At 57.8% G+C, this 21,099-nt stretch overlaps 1 protein-coding gene across 1 annotated transcript; it reads left to right on the top strand.

Moving 5' to 3' along the window:
* Positions 1-1,927: 1,927 nt before the first annotated feature.
* Positions 1,928-7,715, top strand: DLX4 (distal-less homeobox 4). Its single transcript, XM_032871770.1, has 3 exons — positions 1,928-2,414; positions 5,862-6,058; positions 6,474-7,715. Exons 1-3 carry the CDS (start codon positions 2,159-2,161, stop codon positions 6,714-6,716), a joined length of 696 nt encoding a protein of 231 aa, XP_032727661.1. The 5' UTR covers positions 1,928-2,158; the 3' UTR covers positions 6,717-7,715.
* Positions 7,716-21,099: the final 13,384 nt, after the last annotated feature.

Genomic DNA, 21,099 nt, shown 5'->3' with positions numbered 1-21,099 from the left:
GAAAGTAGCATTTTTCAACTGAGCAAACCCTCCCCCCTCCCAACAGCACCCTGTTGGATGAGAGGGACTAGGGGGACTAGGTTCTCCAGACACCCAAAGGAGGAGTCTTCCCTTCTCCTGAAGCGCCAAGGCTTCAGGGGCAAGAGCTCAGAGTCAAGTGCTTTCTTGCAAAAACTCATCTCCATTCCAGAGGACAGTCCAGTTTGAAGCCAACTCGCTAGTCTTCCCCTTGGGACACTGACTGGGGGGCTCAACCACCCTGGCACCCCCACCCTTTTGATCTCTCTTTCTCTGATCTTGACCATCTTCCAATGGCTTCTCTTCTCAGCCTCCCCCTTTGTCTGATCTTGGTCTTCTCCTACCCTCCAATTCTAAGACTGCTGCCTTCTCTCTGAGCCCTGAATATGGGAGCAAATGTGTGTATACAAACATGACTACGCCCCACAGAGCTGCTTACTCAAAGCAGAAAATGCATGTAGGTGGGTATGCTGGGGAATCTGTGGGGACTGGTGGGTTTGGGGGTGTAACTGTCTCTCCTACTCCCATGAATCAACTTAGAGGTGTGTGGACAGCTATCACTCCCGGAGGGTGGATTCATATGCCTAAATGCTTATTTGCTTGGATTTCCTGCATTTTTGAGTGTGTACATGGGCGATTTGACTTGTTATAGTTGTGGGTGCGCTTAAGAGACAAGTATGGTGTTTTTTCAGGGATAGTGCTATTTATCTTTGGGTATATATATATATATATATATATACCCAAAACAGATGTGCTTTGCAATCTGAGCCTACACTCCGTACTTGCAGATGCGTGAATGAACCTCTCAGTTGTGGAGGGATGCTAATGTGAACATCAGTGTAGAGGCCTGTGTTTGTATGTATGTTGTATCTGAATGGAGCCTGTGTGTAGTTGTGTACCTGTGGCTGCAGGTAACTTGCCTACGTGGACACCTGCCCATTAAGGTCTCGGGTACTAAAGTTTAGAGGCAGGTCCTGCACAGATTGGAAAACGCGGCCACCAAGACAGGCCCGCCGTGTTTCCTGCGCCCTCGGAAGAGTCATCAAACCGGACTCGCCTCCTCCTCGGCGAATTTTGCCCCGGTTCCTGCAAGACTTCAGCCTCACAAGGCGCCAGGAAAGGCGGGGTGCCGCGCGGGCAAAGCCGGGACTGCGGGTCCCTCCAGCGGCCTTGGGGGGCCGGCGGGAGCCTCGGTGTCCCAAGCGCACGGGGGCCCCTGCCGGAAGCGGAAGCCGGGACGGGGGTGGGGGTGCGGCGAGGGCAGTCGCGGCGGTCGCGGCGTGTCAGGCCCAGGGCGCCCCGCGGGGGCGTGTGCGCCGCGCGCGTGCGGGGCAGGCTGGCTGGCCGCGGGGCGGTACCTCCCCCGACCCGGCGTCTGTTTACCAACAAACTGCCGCCGCTCGGCAGCGACGCATTCCGACGAGCTGAATAAGCTGCCTGCGCTGGCGGTCTGGTCTCGAGTCCCCTGCGGGTGGGCGGCAGCGGGATCAGCGGCGATGCAGATCCCCGAGAGCTGGAGAGCGCGGCTGCCGGTGCCCAGAGTCCCCACAGCTGCCGGGCCTCCGCCACGACCCTGCTCCCTTCGCCCTGGGCAGTCCCAGTCCCGCCAGCTCCCTCGCGTTTCTGCCATTGAAACCGAGGTTCCCAAACTGCCCCAATTGCCGTGACACCCCGGCACACCTCGCCGAGAAGACCCCAAGGTAGCTGGGCCTGGAGCGTACGCACCGCCCCTGTGATCTCTCGGTTCTGAAATTCCCCACCGCTGGCTGCCCCGGGGGCGGGCCCCGGCTCCAGCCTCCGTGAGGTCACCGCGTGCGGCGGCCAATCCGCGGCGTCTAAGTGGGCGGTGCCCCCGTCGGGTCCCGGGAACCGAACCCGAGAGCGAGACGAGGGGGGCCCCATGGATTTAGGGGGGAGGGGAAAAGCCATGGGGGGCACCCCTTCGGAACCCCTTTCCCCGGCGCGCGCTCTCCGCTGGAAGAGGCGCAGAGAGACACTTTCCGGGGAATCCTAAGTGTGCGGGAGGCTGGCTGGGGGCTCATCCGGTCTCAACGCCCGAGGCTCAGAAAAAGAGTTGGCAAAGGGAGCGGACTACGTGCCGAGCCATGGCCTAGGCCCTTCGGCCCCGGCCCCGGCCGCAATGACCTCTTTGCCCTGTCCCCTCCCTGGCCGGGACGCCTCCAAAGCCATCTTCCCGGACATCGCCCCTGTCCCATCGGTAGTGGCTACCTACCCGCTTGGCCTGTCCCCCGCAACCGCAGTCGCCTCCGAGTTGCCCTACTCTGGGCCTTATGGCCACCTCCTGTCCTACTCCTACACTGCGCAGGCGACCCCGGGAGACACCTACCTGCCCTTCCAGCTACCCGCGGTGCCCTCTGAGCAGGAGCCGAAGGCAGGTAAGTCTGGCCGCCGCGGCTCTTCCCACCTCTGGGGTCCTGATCCCGTGCGTCCCTAAACTTCTCCCTCGCCTGGTTGGGCGCAACTAGCGGGATTCAGACCTTACTCAGATTCCACGGGATCTGGGGGTGGGGGGAGGGCGAAGGGATGGGGCGGGAGACGGGGGGAGGGGCGGGGGCGAGCTGATCTAGGTCTCCTTTTCCAGACCGACCTGGTTTCGATTTGCAGTCGTGTGAAGCCGGGCGGCTGGGCTCCTTACCCCACCCCCTGGAGCAGCGGGGTTGTGTGTACCTACGTGTAACGGAAAACTGAAACAATCCAGATGTGGGTGTGGGTGCCTAGCCCCTGCCCCAGGATTGTTTCCGTCGTGCACTCCTTCCCTACTCCAGTCTTCTCTCCGCGTTTGTCTTGTCTCAAAAAGCAGCCCTCAAGCCAGAGTCAGACAAATGGCAGTCAGGCCGCAGTGGGAGGGCACTGGAACTGGGGGCTGATTCCCCTTCCCCCCTCTCTTGGCGGGTGCCTGAATGTGCCCGACAGAGACTGGAAGCTGGCCTGGCGGAATGGGGGCCGGACCTGCCACTCATTGTTTTAAGAATGTAACTACAGGTGTGTCAGGCAGTCTCTAGCTGTAGACCCTGGTCCCCTCAGCCTTCTTGCTGAAGGAGCAGGCACTCTGGGACATCTCCACCCCTTGTCGTTGTGGGGGATGGGTTAGGCCCCAGTTCCTGTTGTCTGGAGCAACATGGAACCCCTGAGAAAGTGCTAACTGGGAGGCCTCAAAAAGGCCAAGGAGCTAGCCTGTCTTCCTGGTCCTGGGCCTGGTATGGCGGGAATGCTTGTAACCCTATACATAGCCACCTGTACTAGCTCCGAATTAGAGCTCAGGTCCCCTGTCCTCCCTGCTCCCACCTAATTGCCCCCACGATTGTCTTTAGCACAGTCTCCTCCAAGGATGCACACCCACTGGGTGGGAGTTGGCCTTGGCCAAGACATCTCTCTCCATTACTCCCAACACAGGAACTCAGAAAACATCAGAGCCAGAAGCGACCCTAAAGATTTGAGAGCTCAGCCTCCTTGATGGCCAAACTGAGGCCCAAAGAAACTGAGGCCCAAAGAAAGCCTATTTGCACTTGGCCCTTGCAAATTGACTTTCGATGCATGAGGCCAGAAAAGAGGATTTTAGGGAATTTCCTCAGAGCCCCCAAAGTTAATTGCCTTCTGTGCCAACTGGGCTGCCTCTCCCAGGCCGCTGGGTCTGTCCTTGTTAGAGGAGGAACAGTTGGGAGAGGAGGTTTGTGTGTTTGTTTGGTTTTGGGTGTTTTTTTTTTTTAATACAAATTATCTAGTTTCTACAAATGAATCCCTCAGAGTCTTCCCTTTAGTACATGGCACATTTGTGTGTATGTGTGTGTAGTGGGGCTGGGAATAAGATAGCCTTGTCCTTCAGAGAATTGTTTATAGGGTTAGTATTTTCCTTCCTGTCCTCTGCATGCCTAGCCTTCCCTCTGCCACCTCTAAGGACGAGAGAGTGGAGAGTTCCTTTACAGAATTTCCCCGGATCCAACGAAAACCATACACGTGCTTAGTCTAGATGGTTGCATATTTTCTCCCAAAGCTGGTGGATTTGCCCGTTCTAGTGTGAATGATTGGGGTGTGAGAGAGGGCTTGAGTCCTCCTTTTGCCCCCACTCCATGCCCACCCCTGCTTCACCGAGAGGTTTGGCTCCAAGAGAGCCCTGCCACCACCCCGGGGGAGCATGCCGGTGTGGCGCCGGCACCTTGAGGGAGGCCTTTGGGCTCCAAGATCGCGACCAGGGCAGATCCAGTCGCGACTTGCCACCACTGGTGTGGAGAAGGGCAGATGTCGGGAAAGGAAGTTGAAGGGGCGCCCGCTAGGTGAGCGAGGGAGCCGGGGGCTGGAGGAGTTCAGTAGCCGGGCTGCCTCCCAGGCGCTGCGTCCCCGCCCGAGCCGCGCTCTCCCCGCTGCCAGAGAGGCGTGGGGTGATCGGTCGCTGGGCAGCCAGCCTGGGGCTGCGAGCCTTTGGGTCGAAGCAGGGGAGGCCGGACAGGCGCAGGCGGGAGCGGAAACCCAACGGTTTTTCTGGGAATTGGCCGAGGCGGGGGTCGAGGGGGGTGGATCTGAGAAGCCTGCAGCGCCCAGGGCCACGGGGTAGGGATGCGGGGGAGGTGAAGGCAACCGGTCACCACGGCCGGTCCCGGGCGAGGAACCACACTCCTGGGGGAGCACGACTGGAGGGAGGGGCGCGGTGAGAGTGCGGGTCGCTGGCGGACACCAGCTGCGTCTGGGCACCAGAGCCATGAGCTCTCTCAGCTGGGGTGGCCCAGCAGACCTGCGTGGAAAGCTGCAAACGTGGCCCTAAGCCCGGGGGCATTTCGGTCACTTTGTCCTCCCAGTCCTATCACTCTAATGGAATGGTCCCGGATTGTCCCCACAGATTGGCACAGGTTGGGGCCGCTTGAACGGGAAGAGGAGGACCCCTCGCCCCGCAACCCCTGTATTCTAGAGGGCCACTGTTACTCCGCGGAGGTTCCTGGAGTGACTGGGCCTGGGGGCAGGAGGTGACCAGACCTCGCGGGTCAACCCGGCAGCGCGGCAGCGCGATACTGGAGCGGCCGCAAGGGCCGGCGCCGACAGGCGCTGCGCGCTCTCCGAATCCCGGTCCCCATCCTCGAGAGCCGTGAACCCCTCTGTGAGTGTGGCGGGGCGCAGGAGGGGTCGCCTCAGTCCCACCGGGCTTCTAGGGTCCCAGAAAGCCGTCTGTCTCAGCCCGCCGGCCATGGGGGAGGAGAAAGCGGGTCATGCCTGCAGGTTGCACCCCGGGAGAGGGCCTGTGCCTTGCAATAGGGGATGGTAAACCTTGGGAGACCTTTCCATACTCCGATGCTGGGGAGGGGGGCGCGTGCGCATCCTGGCTTTCAAGCCCGCTTGGTCGGGCCCTCTGATCCACCTCTCCTCTGGCAGCAGGGAAGCTGCCACGCAAACACGTCTCTGAGCATTGCCCTGGCGTTCCCGCCGCCTGGAATGACCTGCCCGCGTCAGCGACAGGCCTCAGCCCAGCCCCCAACCGAGCCTTTCGGCCCCGCCCCGCCCCAAGCTGGCGCCACCGCACCCTCTTGAACTCTGACCTCTGGCCCCTGGCGCCACCTGTACCCCCGCTCCGACCCTTGGAGCGCTCTTCCTGGGTTCACAGAACGCATAAGAGTGGGAGCTCCCTGAGGGCAAGGACCGTTTCTTGTTCCACCTGGCGCACAGGGGGCGTGGGTCGGAAGGGGGCGTGGAGCGGAAGGAAGAGGACCGCGCAGCCGGGCACCTGCGTTTCTGGCGGGTCCGAGGCCTACATGCAAACGAGATGCAAATGAGCTCCTGGAGCTGCGCGTCGGACCCTCTTACCTTCCCGCACGCACCGCCTTGTGCTTGCCCCCCAGACTCGGAGAAGCCGCCACTGTCCCCGGAGCCCTCGGAGCAGCGCCCGCAAGCCCCGACCAAGAAGCTCCGAAAGCCGAGGACCATCTACTCGAGTCTGCAGCTGCAGCACCTGAACCAGCGTTTCCAGCACACGCAGTACCTGGCGCTGCCCGAGAGGGCCCAGCTGGCCGCGCAGCTTGGCCTCACCCAGACCCAGGTGAGGCCATCCTGTCCTTCCTGCAGCTAGCCTTCCCCAGATGTGTTCTCTGGGAACCCACCGCCCTCCCCAGGGGGGATGCCCCAGGAGTCCCCTAGCCCTGTGGTTTCGGGTCTCCGTGGGTTAAGAGTGGGCCCTCAGTTTCCTGTGTGTGTGTGTGGGGGGGGTTGTGTTAAAAGGTGTGTTTGGGGAGGAGGGGTGGATGCAGGTAGAGGAGGGCGCCCAGACGGGAGAACTGGATACTAGCTCGGGGCGGGACCTCGGGCAACTTCGGGGACTCTAGAGGACTGCATCATGTCCCCAGCCTCTGCCCTGCTCCCAGGACTGCGGTGCGGGTGAGTCCCTTTCCCTGGCTCACCGCCTCCCACATGCACACCCCTCTTCATCTTCCCTCTTTCCCTTCTTCTCTCCAAAGGTAAAGATCTGGTTTCAGAACAAACGCTCCAAATACAAAAAGCTCCTGAAGCAGAACGCTGGAGGACAGGAAGGGGACTTCCCTGGGAGACCCCCCTCCTTGTCTCCCTGCTCCCCACCCCTCCCATCTCTCTGGGATCTGCCCAAGGCAGGGGCCCTGCCCACCGGTGGCTATGGCAACAACTTTGGAGCCTGGTATCAGCATCACTCCCCAGATGTCCTGGCTCCATCTCAGATGATGTGAGTCCCAGGAAGGGGAAGGGTGGGTCAGCCCCCACCCCCACCCAATCCTCCACAAAGCCCAGGACCAGCCCACCTGCACCCCTTCTGGTCTCAGAGGAAACCAGCTCCAGATGGGTTTTCTCAAGTGGACAAGGAATTAGAGGAGAACAAGCATGGGGCGGAGTCCCATCTCCCTTGCCCTGTAACCCAAACAGCCTAATCAGGACTTTGGTCTTAACTCACCGCCCCCCAACCACGACTATGAACTGGACACATGCCCTCCTGCTGATCAGAGGCTCTGGAGGGAAAGTCGCTGGCTGAAGCTCAGACTCCTTCCAGGACCCCTAGTCTTCCCACCCCTTCCCTGGACTGCAGTCTGCCACAGCCTGGAGGCGAAACTGAGAAACACTTGAGTAATTTTTCCTCTCTGTGTGCCTTGGGTCTCAACCAACCCTGTTATGAGCAAAAGCAGAAATGAAGTGGGCATCCCAAGTCTTCACGATGAGCACCATCAGGTGCCCCACCCCCATCGATTTTTCCCGGTGGTTGGCCCATTAGCCCCATGACTGGTACACTGCCTCACCAAGGTAGTGCCACCAAGGTGGTACCTCACCAAGGTGAGGTAGAAGAGATGCCAAAAATGTGGAATTTGTGGACCTATGGGTAATTCATCCTCTTCTAAAAAAGACTTCTTCTTCCCATGTCTGTTCAGTTGCAGTGGATAACACATCCAATTATCCTTATTTATTATGAGCCTAGCCCCTCCTTTCCCACCCTTAATACCTAACAACCCCACAAGCACACCCTCTTGGAAACCCACAGGGTAACACTTTGGAGAGCATGGGTGGGGCGAACAGACTCTCTGGATGCGTATAAGAAGAGACACCCCCAAATAGGGAGGGTGGGCTGGCAGTTCATCTCCTCACAGCTCTCTGTCCAAAGGAACCGCTTCTGTTTATGACCCATCTAGCGTCCTCCACACCGGGAGCTTTCGGAGATTAAATCTGTGCAAAAGCCTGGGCCCTGGCTTTGAGTCTGTTTCCCAACTTCTAGGGGGTGGGTGTTCGTTGTTCGTCTCTCATCTCCTGCCAGATTCTTCCAGCACTGAGCTAGAGGACTGGATGCAAGTTTTACCTCTGCCACTAACTAGCTCTGCTGATGTAGCTCTGGAATATTCTAATGACCATTTTCATACACTCCCATGTGAAACTGGAATATGTCAGTACTGCAAATGACCCAAGTCTGAATGGTCCTCACCTGCAAATTCTGGCCTCGTCCAGATTGGGAGGGAGCCAGGGCCAGGAGTCCCCCATGCCCCATCTTCCTGTCCCTGCTCACCTGGCAAGGGGACACGCCCACTGAGCCAGTCCCATCCTCCCAGTGTGCTCCTTGGGCTAGAGAGGTCCCAGCCCACCTATGGGAAGGGGGAGGAGGAGAAAATCCCAGAAGGACCTGGACTTCTCCTCCATCCAACAAACATGCATGAAGCCGCCGCTCTGTGTTAGATCCTGGAGATCCCGGGTGGCTGAGGCATATGGGGGAGCCAGACGGATGGCCAGCCCCTTGTGCGGTAAGGGCCGGGTTAGAGGAAGTTGTGCAGCACAGTCAGGGGTTTCAACTCAGCCTGACCCATCCGTGCATTCATGGGCTCCGCACCCCGTCACACACAGCACCCAGTGGCAGAGAGGCCCAGGGACGGGGCTGCGAACAATTCAGGGAATCCAGTCCAGCTTTGGCCCAAGGGATTGGGGGAGGGGCCTCCAATTCCAGGCAAAAAGTTCCCGAGTCATCTTCCCTTTTACTGCCTAAACCTGTTCCCAAGCACTGAGAACTGGAGGGGCTGCCTTAGTTGGAAAATCCCACCCAGGCACTTTGAGCCAAACTCCCTGGCCCAAGAGAGGCCCAGGTTCGGGTATCTGTAGAGTAGAAGAGGTACAAAGTCAGTGGAACCCCCACCCCAGGAAGCCTGCTGTCAGCCCCTCCTAGGCCCCTTCTGGGTCAGTGGCCGCCCCCACTTGCCGCAACACACCTGGAGGGTTATCCTGCTGTTGGCAAAAGGCATGGAGTAGGCCAAAGCCAAGATCAGAGCCCTGAGGAATGGGGGTGCCAAGAGCTGCACCCCCTCTTCCTCTGGGTCTTCCCCTGCCCCTAGCCCGAAGCTCCACAGGCTCTCAGGGCCCAGCCCCAGGTCCCTCCCCTGGGTCTTCTCGGAGGCCACAGGCCCTCAGGGAGGCTGTTCCTCCCACTGCAGGTTACACTCCTCTTTCCACAGACCCAAGATAAGATCTACCGCCCCATCTCGGAAAGCCTCCAAAGGCGAGATTAATTGGACAGCCCAACACGAGTCGCATCGTTAAAACAACAGCCCAGGTTGTAAAGTTAAGTAGCAGAAGGAGTGTAATTACTCTCCCAGCCAGAGGCCAGCTGCCCCCCTTCCCTACTCCATCCACCTGACCTTTCCAGGGGAAACGGGAGTCCTTTCCCCTTGGGAGATGGTCCAACTCCCTGGGCTCCTGGGTGAGGATGGGCTTGAAACCCCAGGTGGGGGGAATGCGCCCCATTCACCAACCTCAGGCCATCCAAACTGTAGAAGGGGAACCTAGGGTTCCCCGTGAAGACTCCTCTCTGGGAAAATCGGGTCCATAAAGGAGCCGGGACAAACTGGTTAAGAATGGCAGTTTGGGCCTCCAAAGTGTCCAACTCGCTGTGTGACTTTCGGCAAGTTACTTAACCTCTCTCTGAGCCTGGTGTTCCTACCCCCCTGAGATGGGAATGCTAATAGGACCAGCTCTGCAGTGTAGCTGTGATGATGAAGTGAGATAGTCCTTGTAACACGCTTGACACGGTGCCTGGAACATGGTACGCGCTTCACAAATGGCATTTATGGCTGCTGGGTGATTATCAGGGAGGAGGGGTCACAGCCAGAGTGAGTTCTTACCGCCACCACCATCCATTCGCCTCTTACCTCTCTGCCTCCCCAGGGTAGGGAGGAAGAATGGGGCTGGAGCCTGGAGAGTCACGCGCATTCCCTGTCACCACCATTGGAAAGCAGGGCACAGGCGAGGTCCTAAATGCGGAAGGGCATCTAAAATCAGCTAAGACTGGAGAATGGGAACCCGGAGGCCGGGGCCCACTCTCTCACCTTCAAGGGTCTCAGCCACCGGAGAAGCCGACTTGGGGCTTCTCTCCCCTCTCCCCATATGCTATTTTAAGACAGGCCCCCCATTCTCTCCCCCGACAAAATGAGATTCAATTAATTTAATTAAAGCAATTTTGGGAGCAGCTCCTGAAGGTTTCCAATGTGAGATAATTACAAGTAATTTGCTGCTGTGAAGAGGAAGAGAGTGCACAGGGTCTGGGGGCGAAGGAGGCAGCCCCTCTCCACCAAACGGTGGCAGATCTAGAGGGACTCCACATTGCAATCTTAACCACCCTCCCATTGGCCAAATTACTTGCAGGTGGGAAGTGGGAAAAGGCGGTGGTGGGAGGGGGCTGGGAAGACACGGAGTGACAGACCCCCCTCCTCCATCCCCAAATCTGCTGTGCGAGGTGGGGGTGGGGAGCGGGTGGTTCCCCCGACAAATTGTCTGCATAGCCCTTGTAGCTGATTACTCAGCTCCAAGCCTCCTCTGAGTCTGGGTGCCCGAACTTGCCTCTGGGATTGGATCCAGAGTCAATGGAATGTTATCCGGGGTAGCTGAGGCCTGTGTAGACGGGGTCTCAAAGATGCAGGACTTCCACAGAAAGTGTAATGGATGTGGGTAGAGAGGGGAAAGGCCAGAGGAGGCTACACCAACTTCTTCAACTTCTCGGTTCCAAGGCGGTGATGACACACCCATTCTCCCTCCTCCCCTGATTGAGTTCTGCTGGAGCCTCCCCTCCGATTCTTTCCATTGTTGTGGTGGCAGGGGTCGGGGGGGGGGGGGGCAAATCTCTCAGCTCTCAGTCCTCAGGACCACAGAAGCCTCTTCCTTCAGAAAAGCATCCCCGCTGGTGTTTCCCACCCCCAGTCACCTGGATAACTCCACACCAAGTGTCCTGTGGTCTCTGAGGGGACGGGATGGGGGGACTAGAGGTAGCCAGGTAGCCAGAAGGAGTGGGAAGCTGAGAAAGAGGGGTGAGTGGGGCTTCAGTTTTCTGGGAAGCCCCCTCTGAACCCTGCCCACAGACAGCTGGTTTTCAAGGGACTAGGGTTCCCTTTTACTTGGGAGTTCCGGTTCCAGGCGGTGAGTAATGTTTTTTGCAGTAATGATGGAAAAGAAAAATTCTCTGACACCCAAAGTATTTCTCTCTCATGTCCTCCCTTCTCTGCCATCTCTTCCCTTATTTCTCCCATCCTGAGGAGGGGTGAAGAGGAAGGCCTCCAGCTCTGATTTCTCTCTCCTCTAGCCCTTGCCACACCCCTTCTCCCTGGAGCCATTGAGCACCCTGGTGACTACTGTCTCTCCCCTTCCAAGATGAAAAAGCTTAGAGAGGGAAAAGGGGCTGCTTCTTCCCCTTTCCTGGCCAGCTCAGATGGGTTCAGAAGGGGGAATCAAAGACCTTTCCACTCCCATCCTCAAGATACCAGAGCCTTGGACAAGGCACAGAGCCAGACAGACGTGGCACAGGGACTCCACAAGTGCACCCACACTTCCACCAAAGAAGGTGTGCACACAGGCAGGCAGCCACACGGCGGTGCACATGTGGTTGGCAGAGCCACACACAGACACGTGAGTGCATGCACGCGAGGCCCCACCACGATTGTAGAGGTACACATGCACTCGCAGGTTATACACTCATAGCGAGAAGGACAACACACAGGGCTGAGCTGGGAGGAGGCACGGGGACTTAAACACAGGCAGAAGTAGAGAGAAATAGAAACATACCCAGAAATACATAGACTAGCTTCCCTGTGTGTGTGTGTGTGTGTGTGTGTGTGTAGTGCAGACGGCTCTCTCTCTCTCTTGCTCTCTCTCTCTTCCCCCACCCACCTCTCACTCTGGTCCTTTGTCCTAGCTCTCTGTCTCCTATTTTCAGGGAGGATTTCCCTGGTGAGCAGCTGGGGAGGGAGACTGAATGGCCACAGAAACCCAGTAATTTTATTATGACTTTATTTTCTTTGTTCCCTGAAGCCTTGCCTCCTTCTCTCCCTGAGCTCCAGCAAGAGAGCCTGTGCTAGCCCTTCCTGCCACATTCCATATCTCCCAGATGAGGCCATCCCATTGATTCCAGCCAAGGCCCAGGAACCCAAACACTGTCCTCTCTGAGATCCCCATGGATTCCCCCACCCCTATTCCCAGCCCTGAGGGCAACTCCAGCAGCCGTGAGGGAGGAAGGGGACCTGTGCTGCTCTGCCACTACTTGCTGTGACCTTGGGCAAGTTACAAACCCTCTCTGAGGCTCAGATCAATTCTCCTGCCAAATCCTCTGTGTGTGTGTGTGCGTGTATGTGTGTGTGCGTGCGTGCGTGTGTGTGCGTGCGTGTGTGTGTGTGTGTGTAGTGGTAGAAATGTCTCCACCACCACTTTCCACTCCGGTCTGGAGCTGTGTAAGGCAGAGCCTGTCTCCCATCACACTGGAGGCTCCTGAGTACAGGGCTTTGCCTCCCTCGTCAGAATAGGTGCATTCAGCCGCTCTTTCCAACCCCGTAGCTTGATGACTCTAACGTACTCAGCCCCATTGGCATCCTGGGGGACATGTCTGGCCAGCCCAGGAAGGGAGAGGAGTTGGCCCCAGCTTCCTCCAAACATCAAGGATTCTGATTCAACGCCTCATAGTGCCAGACCTTCTGCTTCTCTGGCCCAAAAATGGAGAGATGACTTCATTTCCAGGGGAGGGTGCCACTCTTTATGGAATATATGTGGAACATATTCCTCTCAGCTTCGTCTGAACCCTTTTAGAGTCCAGTTGAACTTGGGGTCAGATGGAAGAAAGATCCTTTGGCCAGCATGAGGAATTCCCCTCTGGTCTGCAGCCCCCACTCTCTCATCCCCCTGCTTCAAGCCGATGAAGAACATCCAGCCCTAGTCATGAGGCTGGGAGCAGGGCATCGAATTATCCAACAGAGATCATGGGGCTCCCTGGGGGGTATCATTCTCCCCCCTCTGCTCAGGAATCCCCTCAGCCTAGAAGCCCACCCCATGATCACTTGCTCGGTCCTGTTTTGCCTGACCCTTCAGGACTTGTACTCTGCCCTCAGACTGGGTTGCCAGACAACAGGGCACTGGCCTCCACTCTCAGACTGGGGGCTCTCCCACTCAGTGGTTCCTTGCTCTGCTTGACCACCCCTCTCTCAACCCTGGTGCACGCATTGTTTTTGGGGTGGAGGGCTGCCTGCCGATGAGGGCACATGACTCTTGCCCAGGTCCCTCCTCTCCCACTGCCCAGCCTACCTGCTGCTGCTGCTGCTGCTGCACCACCACCAGCCACCAGGCCACTCCTCTAGGGCTGGACCCAGCAGTTGCTTTCTCTGTCTCTGCAAGCCAGGGCCTGTTGCCGACTCCTCCTCCCAGCCCTGGAGCCACCGGGAATTCTTTGCTCCAACAGATCCTGGGGGAAGCCAGACCACAGGAGCCTCCTGACATGCCCCTGCCGGGCTCCTGTCACATTCCCCAAGCCCAGGGGGATCAGCTGGGTCCACCAAGGCAGGCTTCGCCCATCCCTTGTGACCTCCTCAAGTCTTCCTACCTCCCTTTCCAAAGATTGAATCTGCCCTGGGACTCATCCTTGACTTTGGGTCCTTCCCACTCCCAGCCCCTTGGCAGCCCCATCTGTGCAGAAAGACTTAGTCCTCCTGGCTCCTTGAAAAGTAAAATTTGCCTCCTCTGGGGAGACTTCACGGCATCTCTGGAATGCAGACCTGTAACTCCAAGGTTTTGGGCCAGTCACTTTACCTTCCTGGGTCTTCCTTTCCTCACTGATGCAGTGGGGATAATGATCAAACTATCTCAGAAGGTCATGGAGACAGGGAGAGTGTCTCCTTGGTATGTTATGAAATATACCAAGCATGCCAGGGGATATGGGGATTTATGTCTTCACCTTGGCCATACCAATTTGGTGGCAAAAGCGTCCCTCTTCCCCCACTCACCTAAATTCTCCTCTGACTCACCAGCTTACCACGCAATGGTGAAGAGGACACTTCTGGCTCCAGGAACACAAAATAATAAAGAACCAAGGCCTGAGTTCAAATCCCACTCTGTGACCTTGGGCCAGTTTCCTAACCTCTCTGTGCCTCACCTTCTTCAACCGGTGAATTAAGATAATGACAGCATGGTCTTCACAGAGTCGTGGTGTGGACTACATGAGTAAAAACACAAAAGGTATTATATTATAATAAAGTAAGGATTCAGCAAGGATTAATTATCATCGCTATATCTGACCAGAAAAACCTTCTCTGCCCAGAAGAGATCTTGCCCCAGCACTCCAATGCCTCTGTTGATCTCCACCTGTGAGCGGAACCCCAGTCCAATTGAAGTCCCCAGAAACCCAGAAACCCCAGAAACGTGAGCGGTGGGCTGCACTTCAAAGCTGCTTTGAGAAGGGGGAAGGAAGTTCCACAGGAGGCTGGCAGGGTGATGATGTCTGATTGGGCTTCTAGGAACCCCAGCATCCCAGTCCCCAGCCCTCTAGGAAACCCAGGTGAGGAGGCGAGACCATCCAGGAGCTGCCAGGCTCAGAGCTAAGGCAGAGGCATGTGAGGCCCCTGACTTCGGCTTTCAGGAGAGTTTATCCCTCCTATAACCGCAGGATTCCTTCTACCAAGCTTAAGAAGCGCTGGTAAAACTGTTCCTTTTTACTGATATTTGATTGTATACCTAGAAAACTCAAGAGACTCTAGGAGGGAAAAAAGACAGAATTAAGAACATTTTGGTATAGTGGCTAGATACAAGGTGTACAGAAGACATCGGTAGCTGTTTTCTAGCAATAAATAAGGGGAAATATTCCTATGAGAATACAAATACAAAATAACACAGTGCTCTAAGTATATAGTTGGGGAGAACCCCTGCCCTCTTAGCTTCTGTTGGCACCAAGGCCCAGCACATGGGTCTGCCCTTGGTGGCCATCCTTCCATCACATCTGAAGCATGGCAGACTTAGACTGGAATCAAGAAATTCCCAGTATGAGAGCTCTGCCCCACTCAGAGGAGGAGGGATCAGCTTTGGGCCTACTGAGGGTGCCTAGAACTCCCTAGGCCAACTGAGGAGGGCTGGTTTCATTGAAAACTAATAGAAAGTTTGTTGAGCTCTGTGCTAAGCCCTTCATATGTATTTTTTCATTTCCTCAGCAGCCCTGCAAGATAGGTATGATTAGCTCCATTTTATAGAGGAGGGAAAGGGAGGCTCAGAGAGGGCAAGTGACTTCCCTGAGGTTACACAGCTAGTAAGTGTCCAAAAGCAGGCCGTGAGCTCAGGAGTCTGCATACATGTGCCTGTTTGGACATGTGGTCCTAGCCTACAGAATGACAATCCTGGTGTCTCTAAGGGCACAGGGCAAGTCTGAGAACAAGGAGAAAGGTCCAGCCTGGCCCCCAACACTCCTTCTTTCCGTTTCACCCTTGGAGTCCATGGGGTGGTAAGAGGCCCACAGACCAGGGATTCAGAAGGCTGGACTCTGTTTCACACTTATCGGGGGACTTTAGGGGAAACTGCAGAACTTCTCTGAGCCTCAGTGATCTCACCTGTGAAATGGAATAAAAAGTGCATTAACTTTTCCACACAGTTGAGAAGATCAAATGAGACAATGTCTGTGAAAGCTCCTGGTATAGGGTCGGGACGTAGAACGTACTCAGCATCTTCTCTGCCCACATCTTGGGAGGATCTGAGTCTGTGCTTGGAAGCAATTTTCTCTTTGCTTTCCTTCCTTAAACCCACCAGCCTCCTACTCCCTCTGGCCTCTTCCTCCCTACCCTCCCTTAGCCAAGAGTATATCTCTCTCCCCACCTCCCCATAGGAGATTCCTGAGCTCAGGGCAGGCCTGCCTGGCCCCAGGGGTGGGTGTGGGACAGTGCCACACGCAGTGCATGACGTGGCCAGGCACTCTCAGTGCACAGGGAAGGGCACACTGCTGCCTTTTGCCAGGTTCAAGGTGAACTGCCTGGGGTCGGGGGACACCCCCTCCTGCATACCAGCTAATCTTCTAGGGTGTGGAGTCTCCGTGCTCCGCTTACTCAGCAGACATCTCCAATCCTGCTCCAATTTGCCCCAGGAGACAATCAAGAAGTTTGAGCCTCTGGGCTTCACCCCCCATCCCCCATCCTGAGGGTCCCCTCCCCAGGTCAGCCTCCTCCTAGGGTGCTTATCCTGGCTGCCTTGTGCCCCTAAGCCCCTCCTCTCTCGGACCACTAACCTTGGGCAAAGCAGCCACCAGAACCTTCCCAAGTGCTTCCAGGGCCTCTGAGCTTTTCAGGACTCTAAGGGGCCCAACAGGCCAGTCTCATACTCCCCCCACCCCCCACCCCCAGCAGGAGCCTCCAGAATTCACCAGCCAGTGGACTGAACCCATCGCAGCACTTGGGAGGTGGTTGCTCAGATCATTAGGTCTGACCCACTTGTCATCCAGAGAACATTCTTGCTTCTGCAGTCTGCAGGCCAGAGTTTCAGAGCCCACTTAGTGGTGTCTGCCCAGCTGTGGCTGGCTTACGGGCAGGGGAGCCCCCAACGGCCCACTGTAGCACTGTTCCCCATTTGCTATGTGACCTTGGGCAAGTCACTTGGTCTCTCTGGGTCTGCTTCCCAACGATTAGATGAGCCTGTCAGCCTCTGTGCTGGCTCAGAGCAGTGATTGGGTTTTGGGTTTTCCTCCTCTTGAACCCCCAAGAGCTGAAAGACAGCAGCAGGTATCATTCCCCCTCAGACTCCCCCTCATCTGCTGGGAGCAGGAGCCGAGGCCGGGAGGGTTTGTGTGAGGGGCCTGAGAGCTCTGTCCACTTCCTTACTCATTCAGGCACCCTGGGCCTGTGCTCACTGGGCAGTCTGTGCTGGGCATCAGTGGGGGTGGCACGTCCCATCCCCATCACGTTGCCATCCCACCCCTGTCCAGGGGAACATGCCCCAGTCCCTGCCCTCACCCCCTGGGGCCCCTGCTTCAGACCATCTCCCAGCTCTGCCCCCAGAGACCTTGGTATAAAGACCTCCACTTGTCCTCCAGCCCAGGGTGGACAAAATATTCATGGGGTCCATGCTCCATGCTGTGAGCTGGGGACAAGACTGTCAAGATGGCGAGATGCACAGAAGATGCCACAGAACTGGAAACTGGGGCCCAGGAAGTCACCCTGTTGGTCGTGACTAGCACCAGTGAGTGACAAAGGAGAAAGGAGGGGATGCTGGGGACCCAGGCTGGGTGTCAAGAGAAGGTTGGCCAGAGGAGCTGACTCCAGGGCTTCTGTGGGAGGGGGCTGGGCCTCTTCAAAGAGCTGGAGGCTGGCCTTCTGGACTCCCTGGCCCCAGCCTCTCCACCAGCCCCCACCTGCCCCCTCTGCCCAAAGCCCCCCCCCCAACCCCCAGGGTCCACCAGTCAGCACTGCCTCTCCTTCCCCAGGGCTGCCGGGAAACTCATCTCCAAGCACTTTCTGGCTGCTACGTCTCCCAGTCTCAGGCTGCTGGGTGGCTGGTAAACAGCTTATTAAGGTGATTAACGCTGCAATTAAAGCTAGAAAAACAGAGGCTAGGGTGCTGGCAGCAGGCACCCCCTTCTCCTCCCCCCTCCATTCTCCTCACCTCAATGTCCTCCCCTCTGCATCCCCTCCCCTCCCCTCCTCTTCCATCCCCTCTGGGCTCCCCTTGAGGTTGATACAATTCAGGCAGCCTGCCTTGGCCAACCGGAGCCCTCATCTAGGGGCTGGGAGGTTGCACACCAGGGGTCCTGTCTCAGCTGCCCAGAATCCCCTTCCGCACCAAGGTCTGGGGGCACCCTTAGACTGGGGAGCAAGTGGTAGTGATGATGTGTTGCCAAGGCGAATGGTGTATGCAGGCTGAGTGTTGGGGGGAGTGGTGAGAACTCGGAAGATCCCCTGTCCAGGACCCCAAGCAGGGAGGGGCCTCCGCAGCGACAGGAGTAGAGAAAGTCTGGGGCTGTCTCTTCTCCGAAGGGGGGCAAGGAACTTCCTTTCCGTAAGTTCACGGTGTCAGGGCCACTGCCAGTCCATCTGGGGGCTGGGAACCACCAGACCCTGCCCTTCTTTGAGCCCAGTGTCTCTAGAAGGACTTAGGGATAGGGACCTTCTGGATCCCAGCCGCCCCTTCCTTCAGCAGCCCTCTGGCCAGCCGGATAGCCAGGAGCTCTCCCATGAGCCTCCTTCCTCTCCATCCTGAGTCTTGCAAGGGGAGTTATTCCGTAGCTGGTGCTCGAGGGAGTAGATTTCCAGGCCCCAGCTCTGCCTGCCATGCTGTCATCCTTCTTTCAGGTCATAAGTCAAATGTTGCCTTTTCCACGGAGCCTTCGCAGGACTCCTTCCCACCCACTGCCCCTGCACTTTCCTGGACAGCCCCGGCTGTCCTCCCGGACTGGGTCCGGTCTGCCAGCTGGGGGCCTCTCCACAGCCAGCCCCGTTTCTGGTCCAGAGCATCGGAGCAGGTGTGTGCCTCCCTTCCCCAGACTCCGGGCACCTGCTGTGCCAGCTCCAGGAACCCCCTGGCATGGAGCGGACGCTCAGTAAATACTGGCCGATTTACTGCTTTTTGGGAGCGTACTGACTGCTCTTCGAGATGGCTGGATCAAGGGCAGCCTGTGGCTTGGGTCTGAATTGGGGGTACGGAAGGGCGGAAGGGGGCAGGACTCCAGGTGGAGAATCAGCCCCTTCTCCCTGCCCTGTCACCATCGTCACCACCCTCACCATCCACCATTGTCAACCACAAGTGTCATTAACCGAGCCGGACTCCCCGAGTGCTGGGTACCTTGTTAGGCATTTTACTCACATTATCCTATTTAATCCTCTCAACAACCCTACTAGGCAGGTAGCATTATCCCCACATTATAGACGGGAAAACAGGCTTAGAAGGTTAAAGTGACTTGTCCAAGATCACACAGCCCCTGAAGTGGTGGAGGCCAGATTCAGTTCAGGTCGGCTGACTCCAGCACCACATTCCTGACCACACCATTAAGCTTCTCATCCGACTAGCCCCTCCCCACTCCACTTCTCCTCCAGGGATGAGTCCGGGGAGGAAGGCTGGCGGGCTGGGGTGGGTGGAGCAGCCCGGTGTCCGAAGAAGGCTCCCATGCTCTGCCCTGGGGTGCCTTAGTAAACTGAGCCGCAGAAAAGCCCATTAAGAGCACCCAATCTCTGGACAGACCTGGGTGCAAATCCCAGCATCACCACATGTTAGTTTTGGGACCTGGACAGAGACTGAACCTCTCTGAGCCTCAATATCCCCATCTGAAGAATGGATACTATGTCACCCACCTCCCCATCTGTTGTGAGGGTCCCATGCCAAATGCCTGGCACAGAGTAGGACTGTAGCGACTGTCAGCTGTTACTGAGGTTTGGAGAACAGCGACCCCCAGGGCAGACTGGGGTTCCCTAGCACACCCCTCCCCGCCCGCTTTCCCAAAGTTTGTCAAGAAGCACCTGGCAAAAGATGGGCTCAAGTGGGCCCACCCTGGTACCCTGCCAGGTACCCCCCAAGTCCTTTTTGTGCGCCCCCTGCCCAGGGCCAGGGAGGAGGGCAAGCTGAGTGGCCTGGAGGTGAGGAGAGGAGGAAGGGGAGGTTGGGGTGGGGCTGACCCCCGAGGGAGGTCACCGGGGCAGTTAATCCAGCCTGACAGAGCAGGGATGAGCAGGGAGGAATTAGGGAGCTTACAACATCCTTTCATCCCGCAGCAGCCCGCCCGCCAGCCTGCCTGCCCAGCCTCCTCCTTCCTTCCTCTCTCTTTCTGCCCTTTTTTTCCCTCTCCCTCCCTTTGCTGGCAGCCCAGCCCTAATAAAATGCAGTGTCTCCAGCAAGTCTGCCCGGCTGCCGCCTCACCGCTCCCGCCTGCACGCAGCCCTCAAACCAAACTGCTCAGCGCAGCCCCGCCTGGCAGCTGCCACTTAACCCTTGCCAGCCCGGCTGGCGTCCGTGGGCGGAAGGCCCTCCTCCCTTCCGCCTCCCTCAGGCCTGGGGGAAGGGAAGGCCAGCCTCCTGAGAGGGAGAGGGGTGCAGGTTGGGGGGTGGTGCTGGGCGGGGGCTCCCCACCGTTCTGGAGCCCAGCCCCGGAGAACCCACCCAGGCCAGGTGCCCGGAACTGCTGGCCTACCCTGGTCCTGGGACCCTTCCTTCAGACTTGGGCTTGGTGCCTCCCAATAGCACCCCGTCTCCAGGCCAACAGGGCGGTGCTTGTTGTTCCCATTGGACAGATGAGGAAACTGAGGGCCTCACAGGGAGGTTTCAGGCCGAGCTGGGTCACCCCGGCTGCTGGGTGGTGTTGCTGATTCTCAATCCAAGACTTCTGCCAGGACGGGGAGCTGCCTCCGTCTCGCTGTGTGCGTGGGCACGTCCCCGTGTATAACCCCGAGGCCACGGGAGGGATGCATGTGTGTGCACCTGTGTGTTGGGCACCTCTGTCTCTGGGAGTGTTATGGCTCCGTACGTTTGTGTGACGCTAAGGGGGTCTCAGGAGTGTGTGTGTGTGCGTGTGTGTGTGTGTGTGTGTGTGTCTCAAGTGGGAGTCCATGTAGGTGTGAGGGGAGAGAGAGATGTCACCGCACGTCTCGGTACACGTGTCTCAGGGGGAAAGGCAGCTCACAGGTGTGTGCGTGCCTTCACGAGGCCTCCCAGCTGCACCAGCATGTGTCCCTCACACCCTTCCCCTCATTCCAGCTCGTCCAGCTCCCTGTCTCCAGTCTCGGAGGTGAGGAGCCAGAAGAGGCGGGTGGGAGCCGTGCTGTCCCCCCGAGATCTGGGGGACAGTAGCAAGAAGGCTCGGAGTCAGGGCCTGAGCCTGAGAAGGGAAACACAGAGCCCACTCCATGTGTTTGCTTCCCTCAGTCCACTTGGACCCCCGGCATGGGCTGGGGGCACGGTGGTGCTCCCCCTGCCTGAGGCCTCACCCTCACCCCAAGCTGGAAGGGACAGACCAGAGAGTGAGGGACCGGGGAGTGCCTGGGCGTGGAGGCAGGGGGTTTACACGCGTGTGCAAGCATGTCTGCGTGTGAGCCCAAGATCAAAGAGCAGCCCTGAGGTGACCTGGCGGCGGCGGCCGTGGCGGAAGGCAGCTGGCTGGCAGGGAACGCCAAGCCGCCAAGCAGAGTGGAGTCAGGGAGGCCACAGCTGGGAGCCTCCCACCCACCCAGACCTGCCCCAGCTGGGGGCAGCCACAGGGTCAGGAACACCTGTAACCAGCGGCCAGGCCCAGCCCAGTCCTTGAGCCCAGAGTCCCAGCAGTGGATCCTCGGGGACGCGGGGTTCCCCAGGAGACCCTGGAAGCTCAGAGGCCTCTCTGTGTCCAAC

This window comes from Lontra canadensis, unplaced genomic scaffold (assembly GCF_010015895.1).
Source record: "Lontra canadensis isolate GAN:19392208 unplaced genomic scaffold, GSC_riverotter_1.0 scaffold43, whole genome shotgun sequence".
NCBI lineage: Eukaryota > Metazoa > Chordata > Mammalia > Carnivora > Mustelidae > Lontra > Lontra canadensis.
Note: the sequence above shows the minus strand (reverse complement) of the source record. Positions and strands in the feature narration are given on the sequence as shown.